Here is a 9618-nt window from a genome sequence, read left to right on the forward strand (position 1 = left end):
TTTTGCCGAGTTGATCTATCTAGTGGGGAGAGTGGTGTGTTAAAATCTCCAACAATTAATGTCTTTGCATCTATGTGGGATTTGAGGGAAAGTAGTGTTTCTTGGATAAATTTGAGTGCTCCATTGTTTGGCGAATAGATATTTAGAATTGTATTCTCCTGAAGGAGAGATCCGTTAATTAGTATGTAGCGACCTTCTTTATCTCTTCTCACGAATTTTAATTTGAAGTCAAATTCATCTGATATTAGGATTGCAACTCCCTCCTGTTTATGGGGGCCGTTTGCATGGTAGATATTGCTCCAGCCTTTAACATTGAAAATGTGTTTGTTTTTATGGGCAGGAGATGTGACTCCTGAAGGCAGCAGATAGAAGGATCTTGTTTTTTCATCCAATTAGACAGTCTGTGTCTCTTAATTGGAGAGTTAAGTCCGTTAATGTTAAGAGATAGGACTGAGAGGTAATTGGGATTTCCTGCCATGTTATCCACCTTCTTGGGGGCTGCAAAAACTGGGTCGCATCTGTGGCGGCTGCTGGCAAGAGCTCAGATCTCTCTATTTGCCTTGATTTTCCTTAGCTGGCCTAACTCTCTGTCCTGTGATGGCACACTTGGTGTGATTCTCTGGCTTAGGACTGTTCACTGGAACTCTAAAACTGCTTTCTATGGGAGAGCTTGTTTAGCCTCCAGCTTCTCCTCTGCCATCTTCCCCGCCACCTCCTTGGCTTAACTTGTTCAATAGCAGCATTTTTCTTTATACCTATATAATTTTCAAGTAACAAATTTTGAGAATTTTTAGTTTTCAGTTTTTCGTATCTCCTCTCTATCCTTCCCTTTCTCTCATCCTATCCTTTTCTTCTCTCAAGATCATCTATAAACTTACATAATTTTTAAGTGTTTCATTTTTTAAATTTAAATTTTTGTTTTTTCCATTTTTTCTTGTTTTTTTTTTTTTTTTAATTGTGAGAATGCATACAGAGGAGTTAAAATTACATGGGCAAGGTAACGAATACCTTTCTTATCAAGAATTGTTGCCTCCTCTTTGTTTCCCCTTCTATCCCTTGCCATACTCCACCATCCTCCTACCCGAACTTCCCCCCACCACCCACCAACTGCTTGTAAAGTTCTTTTGTTGACATAATGACTTGTACATCTCTTTGTTGCAATGGGTCCACCTGTATCCCTAGTTAAATGATTTTTTTCCCCTTCCCCTCCACAAATCATACCAACATCAAATACAGTGAAAGCACGGGTTATACCGTAGGGAAGGGACATACAAAGAAACATAGAAATCATCTTATAAATATGATAGAAACAATTGCATGAAAGGAAAAAAAAACTTGAATACTTATATTGGGGTTCATTCCCCTAACATTAATTTATCTGATCTTTTCTGCTTGACTCAGACATATACTAGTTGTTGCAAATAAGGGAGACCATGGGACCTATTTTACTTTGGGCCTGGCTTACTTCACTTAATATAATTTTTTCCAAGTCTTTCCCTTTCTGAACAAATGGGGCAATGTCCTTCTTTCTGATGGAGGCACAGAATTCCATTGTGTATATATACCACATTTTCTTTATCCATTTATCTACTGAGAGACATCTGGGTTGGTTCCCTATTTTAGCTATGGTAAATAATGCTGCAATAAACATAGTCGTGCTGGTAGCTATAGTGTAGTCTTGGGGTTTTATTGTGGTCTTGTGTTTTTCGTGTCTCCTTTCTATCCCTCCCTTCTTCCCTCCCTTCTTCTCATCCTATCCTTTTCTTCTCTCAATATCATCTATAAACTTACATAATTTTTAAGTATTTATCTTTTTTTTTCATGGCACTAACATTTAATGAGAAGACAAATTTTAGAGTAGATAAAATTGAAGGTGCATGCATCATTGTTGTAGATTTGAAACGATGCATATCCTTCCTCATAAAATGTCTCAAATGCCGTTAAAAACACCACACGCAAAACCAAGCAATTATAAGTCCTTCGAAGCATGTAACTGTGATTAGCTGCTATTCTCAGCAATATAAAAATACTTCCACCACAATTTCATTCCAGTCTGTAAAGTAATTCAAAACAAACAAGTTGGAGACATCGCTCAAATGGCAGAAGCAACAAATACAGATGCTTTGTATCAAGGAAATGAATCCACTGAAGAAATGAACCCATCTGAGGAGCCTGGCACTAGGCTTCTGGTGGAACGCTGAGGCCCCCTTTTGGGAAGAGACGTATACTGCACCTGGGGTAGCTCTGCCAAATGTCAGGACACTTCTTGCACCCAGTAACACTGAAAGTTTTGTTGTGGATATTCTTTCCTGTGCAGTTTCAAATTTTAGGTATTAAATTTAACAGTTATAACCTGGATTTTCAAATGAGGAACAGCTGATTTCGGATTAAATGTATCATGCTACTTAATTTTGCAACTGGCATTCACACCAGTGGGCATTCTTCTTCACCTTGTTCCTTTTTAATTTCGCTGTAACTTTTTGCTTTGACAGTGTCTTGTTGAACTCCCTCTGCCTTCCAAGTGATGGGGTTACAGATGTGTATCACTATGCCCAACTGTTGTTGGAACTCTTCACCCTCCAATATATAACTACGTTTTTTTCATCCATCCTTGTGAGAATATAATCTTGCTGAGGCAGAAGACCCTGTTTTGGTTCAGGGAACCAAAGAACTGTCTTATTTATGTTATTGTCCTTTAATGCTTTGCCCCTTAAAAACAGAAATATCTTAAGATTCTATTATAGCAACATGGTACAATTTTTAAATGACCCTTAGGCACTTGTTTAAAAACATTTTTTCTATGTATTTAATAAAATCAATAGATTTCACAATCACATGTATACAGTGTATACAAATAATATACAATGTAGAAAAAAGGGAGACTTGCCCAGCACTGGTGGCTAACACCTGTAATCTTAGCGACTAAAAAATGCTGAGATCTGAGGGTCACAGTTTGAAGCCAGGCTGGGGGGAAAAGTCCGTGAGACTCATCTGCAATTAACCAACATAAAGCTAGGACTGGAGGTGTGACTCCAGTTTGAGCAAAAAAGCCAGAGTGTATCAACATGTTGAGTTCAAGCCCTAAAGCCAACACACACACAAACACACTCACACTCACGCAGCCAATACACTGGGAGACCACAACAGCTATAAAGAATGAAAATCCAACTCCACCTCCAAAAAGCCAGTTGTAAAGGACACACGTGACCATGGCTTTCTATTCCAAATGAGTGCAGGTGATGGGGTGTGGATGGACACTGAAATCCCAGCCTGCACTCAGCTGGAATGGATTGAAGCTGTGGCTTAAAGACATGTACTGTTTGCTAATTCCTAAAACCTCAAACTTTAGTTTTTCCCCCCTTCATAAAAATGTTCTTTCAGCTGTGGAGAAGCTAATAGTTGTTTACAATTGTCAGCCTTTTAAAAAGCACTAATTTGTTCCCTTAAGAGTGCAAACGTTATTCTCCGTCTTCCCGGAGAATAACAAACAACACATAATATATGCTCCCTCCATGCCAGCAGCTTTTCAGGCTGGGGATTCCATCCAGGTCACCATGGGGCTTTCGTCTTTCATTACAAGTTCAGGATTTCTGAAATTCCTTCTTCCGAACTTTTGATTTTGGTGCATTAGGATTTTCTTGCTTGTAGAAGGCCTTTAACAGTTCCACAGCTTCCTCAGCCCGATATCCAGGGATGCGCTGAAACGGTTTTCCCGTATTTGGTAAGTCAGCAGAGGCAACATTTAGAATGGGGCCACAGACACCAAATCGTTCATTCTGACAGCCGTAGACGACCAGAGGGATTTTCATCAGGCCGAGAGCAGCTGCACACATAATGCAGGGTTCCACAGTGACATACAACACGGTATGTTCAAACACAGCAGAAGGACTCTGGCCATTTCGTTGACACCAATCTAGGACTTGATCAATGGCCACCATTTCTGCATGTCGAGTAGCATTTTTGGTTTGATTCACTTCATTTCTTCCCTTCCCCACGATTTCATTGTTGTAGACCATAAGACAGCCAACAGGGACTTAGGTATTTTCAAGGGCGTCTTTGGCCATGCGCATCGCTTCCTCCATCCACCGTGCCGTCTCCAGGGCCAAAGACACGGCGGTTGAGACGCCCGGGGCTGGCATGGACGCGGCCAACGCCTCCGCCTCCATCCAGCCGGGTTAACGCACAGCTCTGACCAGCGGGCCTTCCGGGCCGGGAACCAAGTATTTATCTTTTTAAATTTAAATTTTTGTTTTTCTATATTTTCTGGGTTTTTTTTTCTTAATGTCTCTCCTATCATTCTGTCCAATCCATTTCCCTCTCTGAGATTAGGCCTTGGTTAAATTCACTCTCATCTTACCTCGCCACCACCCTATAATTCTATTTTCCCCCACATTTCTCCCTACATCTAATAATTTCTGGTTTGCCAATTTTTTTCTTTGCTATTCTTAGCCCATTAATCCATAGTTGTTTGATGTTGAATAGATTGTATCTGTTGAACTAGATTGTGTCTATAGCCTTTTGACTATGCAACTACCAAACTTTGGTTGATGCTTGCCTTAAAATTATGTTCTAGCACAAAATTAGTGTTACTTTCATACCAAATGAGCAGAAGAAGCCAGAAAAACAGAAGAAAAATGGCAAGCCCAGGTATCTGGACTCCCACTCATGATAAACAGTTGACAGAATAGTTAATGAATAATCCAGAGGACAGTTCCCAAAAATCTGTACAAACAATACTGGTAAAAATGGTGAATGAAAAGATTGAAAACCTGCAAAGGACTCAGTGTGAGCATGATAGGGAGAGAGAGAGGCAAACCAAAGATTAATACTGGAATCTCGTGAGAGTGCAGAAGCTACTCAAAGATTGGTACAGGAAATGCGTGAGCAGATTAAGAACAGTCAAAGAGCAATACAGGAATTGCATAAGCAGGCTGACAACAATCAAAGAGAAACACAGCAATGAGGAGGAGGATAACAGAAAAAGAGAAACACAGGTATTGTGTAAGCAGGTTGAGAACAGTCAAAGAGAACTTCAGGAATTGCATGAACATGAGGAAGCTAATCAAAGAGTAATACAGCAATTGTGAGAGCAGAATGAGAATACACAAAGATCAAGAGAGACATTAATGGAATCCATAAAGAGACAGCTGAAAGAATTCAGGGAGACCACAAATGGAATCCTGAATAGAGCCTGGCAGAGGGAATGAGCAACAAAGGAAACCATAAACAATCAACTAAGTCATTTGAGAATAAATACTGAACACCAAATTAAGGAAGTATAGAAGTTCATAAAAGATCTAAAAGAAAGCTCTAACAAAGAATTTGAAGCCATTAAAGCCGACCAACTAGAAGGAAAAGAAATTAAAAACAAAGTAGAAAGTCATGACAGTCGGTTAAACCATGCAGAACATAGAATCTTGGAGATTAAAGACAGCCTTGATATTATAGAGAAATAACATACTACTATCCAAGACAAATCCAAGGAATATGGGATAGATCTATTGAACATTTGGAAGACACCATCAGTAGGTCTAATATGAGGATAATGTTTGTAAAGGAGCACCTAGAAACAGAAGTTAATGGTCGAGAACATTTGTTTTACAGGATCCTAGCAGAGAACTTCCCAAACATGCAAAAAGTTAGGATTATTCAGATAGAAGAAGCTTTTAGAACCCAAAATATACCAGACCAGAACAGGACAGGGCAATGTCGCATTATAATCTGCACAGTATCAATTCAGACAAAGGAAAAGATCCATAAAACTGTCAAGTAGAAAAGATCAATCACCTATAAGAGGAAATCAATTAGAGTCCCCTCAGATTTGTCAGCAGAGAGAATTAAAGCAAGAAGAGCCTGGAATGATGTATGCCATGCCCTAAAGACAAACAACTATCAATCAAGAATACTCTACCCAGCTACACTCTCCTTCATAATCAAAGGTCAAAGAAAAACCTTCCATACCAAAGACAATCTGAAACAATATATCTCCCAAGAAGTAGCCCTACAAAAGCTACTTAAACATGTCCTACAAATAGAAAACCAACAAGATCACAATAAAGGCCAAGAAACAGCACCCAAACTGAGAATCCAAGAACCATAGGAAGAACCCAGTTGCCGCAGCCCCCAGAAGGTGGATAACATGGCAGGAACTCCCAAACACCTCTCAGTCCTAACTCTCAACATTAATGGACTTAACTCTCCAATTAAGCCACGTTAAAAGGCTAGTTGGATTAAAAAGCAAGATCCTTTTATCTGCTGCCTTCAGGAGTCACACCTTTCCCATGAAAACAAACACATTTTGAAAGTGAAAGGCTGTAACAAATCTACCAAGCAAATAGCCCCCATAAACAAGTGAGAGCTTCTATCCTAATATCAGATAAAATATACTTCAAATTAAAATTAGTGAAAAGAGATAAAGAATGTCATTTTATACTAATTAAGGGATTTCCCATTCAGGAGGATATTACAAATCTAAATATTTATTCTCCAAACAAAAGACCACCCAGATTTATCCAAGAAACACTACTTTCCCTCAAAGCTCACATAGATCCAAAGACATTAATTGTAGGGGACTTTAACACACCACTATCCACACTAGATAGATTAACTCGGCAAAAACTCAACAGAGAAACTGCAGATCTAAACACCTGCATGGATCAATTAAATTTAACAGATATCTACCAAATATTTCACGCAGTAGCATCAGATACATGTTTTCCTCATCAGCTCACAGAAAATTTTACAAAATATACACCATTTGAGGTCACAAATCAAACTTGTCCAAATTCAGAAACATTATAGTTTTAAATTGCCTTCTCTCAGACCACAAAGGAATAAAATTAGAACTCAACACCAAAATGCACCAAAAAGTCCTGTGACAAATAGAGGCTGAACAACACACTGTTGAAACACCAGTGGGTCATGGAAGAGCATAGAAAGGAAATTCAAATATTCATGATATTCACCAAAAATGAGGGGCTGGGAAGGTGGCTCAGTGGTAGAGCGCTTGCCTTGCATGCGTGAGGCCCTGGGTTCGATTCCCCAGCACCACATAAGCAAAAAGAAAAAAAAGCCAGGAGTGGGGATATGGCTCAAGTGGTAGATCGCTAGCCTTGAGCTGAAGAGCTGAGGGACAGCGCCCAGACCCAGAGTTCAGGCCCCACGACCGGACACAAAAAAAGCCAAAAAAACAAAAAATAAAAATGAACACACAAATTACTTGCTCCTCTTGGACACGGCAAAGGCAGTATTCAGAGTATTTTATAGCTCTTAATTACTAAATCAATAAATTGGAGAGATCTGGAACCAACAATTTAGTGAGATATCTGAACCTCCTTGAAAAAGAGCAACAAGATAAATCCCAATTCAGTAGATGGAAAGAAATAATTAAAATTACATCAGAAATAAACGAATTAGAATCCAAAATAAAAACATAGAAAGAATCAACAAAACAAGAGTTTGTTCTCCAAAAAATTAACAAAATTTATAGATTCTTAGCAAATCTTATCAAAAAAACAAGAGAACACACCCAAATAAATAAACTCAGAGATGAGAATGGAAACAGCATCCCAGAAAAAACCAAGATTCAGAAGATTAAAAGGAATACTTCTCAAACCTTTATGCTAATAAGTTTGAGAACTTGGCAGAAATAGATCTTTTACTAGCAATTATTGACATGCCAAACATCAACCAAGATGAGTTAAACCATTTTAACTGGCCCATATTAAGCATTGAAATAGAAACAGCAATGAGACCTCCCATCTCAGAAAAGCCCAGGACCAGATGGATTTACAGCGGAATTCTACATGGCCTTCAAAGCAGAGCTCACATCAACATTCCTCCAACTCTTCAATGAAATTGTAAGAGAAAGTTCACTACAAAAATCATTCTTTGAAGCCATCATAGCCCTCATCCAAAAACCAGGCAGGGACTCATCATAGAAAGAGAACTATGGACTCATTTCTTTGATGACCATTGATGCAAAACTTCTCAACAAAATTTTGAGCAGTTGACATCAAAAATTCATCCAAAATATCATACACCACGATCAAACAGGATTCATTTCAGGGATGCAAATATTGATCAATATACACAAGTCAATTAATATAACTCATTACATCAACAAATGGCAAGGATAACCACATAGTTATTTCAATAGATGCAGAATAAGCATTTGACAAATCCAACAAATCCTTTATGATGAAGGTTCTGGAAAAATTAGGAATCCAGGGAACATTCCTCAATACAATAAAGGCTGTATATGACAAACCTACAGCCAGCATTATAATTAATGGTGAAAAACTAAAGCCATTTCCTCTTAACTCAGGAACATTACAAGGATGTCCACTCACTACACTTCTCTTAAATTTAGTATTAGAATGTCTATCTACAACAATAAGACATGATTCAAACATAAAAGGGAGAGGCTGGAAAGGTGGCTTTGTGGTACAGTGATTGCCTAACATTCTTGCGGCCCTGTATTTGATTCCTCAGCACCACATAGGCAAAAAGAAAAAAGCTGGCAGTGGCACAATGGCTCAAGTGGTAGAGGGCTAGCCTTGAGCTGAAGAGCTGAGGGACAGTTCCCAGGCCCATTGTTCAGGCCGTATGACTGGACCCCCCCAAAAAAAAACATAAAAGAGATCCAAATAGGGAAAGATGAAGTAAAATTCTCCCTGTTTGCAGACCACATGATTTTCTATTTAAAGAATCCCATGACTCCACTCCCAAATTACTGAAGCTGATTCAAAACTGTTGCAAAGCAGCAGGATATAAAATTAACCCTCAATAATCAATGGCTTTTCTGTATGACCACAATGAGGAAAGCATTGGTGAAATCATGAAGGCAACTCCATTCATAATAGCGCCACCAAAAATACATTATCTAGGAATTAACCGAAAAAGTGAAGTACCTCTATTATGAAAATTTAAAAACCTGAAAAAGGAAATCAAAACAGAACTTAGAAAGTGGATAAACCTCCCATGCTTCTGGACTGGATGGATCACAATCGTGAAAATGGCAATACATCCCAAGGTGATCTACAAATTCTATGCAATACTAATCAATATTCCAACCTCATTTTTCAAGGAAATAGAAGAGGCAATCCAAAAATTCATATGAAACAGTAAAAGACAACAAATAGCGAAAATGATCCTTAGCAGAAAGAACAGTGCTGGAGTAATATCAATACCAAAATTCTAACTCAACTACAATGCAATAGTAATCAAAACAGCTTGGGACTGGCAAATGAAAAGACCTCAGGACCAATGGAATAGAATTTAAAACCCAGAAATGAACACACAGATCTATAGCCCCCTAATGTTCGATAAGGGAGTTAAAAAAAATAGAATGGAAGAAAGACAACCTCTTCAGTAAATGGCGCTGGCAAAATTGGTTAATCACTTGTAGTAAACTAAAGCTAGATCCTTATATATCACCCCGCACCAGAATCAACTCCAAATGGATCAAAGACCACAGAGTCAAAGGAGACAGCCTGAAAACATTACCGGGTAGAATAGGAGATACCCTAAGTCTCCTTGGCACAGGCCGAAAAATTTTCTTAATAGAGACCCAGAAACACAACAAATTAAAGAAAGGTTGGACAAATGGGATTGTGC

The 9618-nt window shown here is 38.6% G+C and overlaps 1 protein-coding gene across 1 annotated transcript; it reads right to left on the bottom strand.

The window, feature by feature from the left end:
* Window positions 1-3509: 3509 nt before the first annotated feature.
* Window positions 3510-4040, bottom strand: LOC122128111 (tRNA-specific adenosine deaminase 2-like). Its single transcript, XM_042702434.1, has one exon. The coding sequence runs from the start codon at window positions 4014-4016 to the stop codon at window positions 3582-3584; it is 435 nt and encodes a 144-aa protein (XP_042558368.1). The 5' UTR covers window positions 4017-4040; the 3' UTR covers window positions 3510-3581.
* Window positions 4041-9618: the final 5578 nt, after the last annotated feature.

The sequence above is a fragment of the Dipodomys spectabilis genome, unplaced genomic scaffold (genome assembly GCF_019054845.1).
Source record: "Dipodomys spectabilis isolate Male_0828 unplaced genomic scaffold, ASM1905484v1 ptg000323l, whole genome shotgun sequence".
NCBI lineage: Eukaryota > Metazoa > Chordata > Mammalia > Rodentia > Heteromyidae > Dipodomys > Dipodomys spectabilis.

Bases quoted from the DNA above. Each gene is read 5' to 3' on its own strand.
- LOC122128111 (XM_042702434.1), bottom strand. From the start codon at position 4,016: ATGGTCTACAACAATGAAATCGTGGGGAAGGGAAGAAATGAAGTGAAT.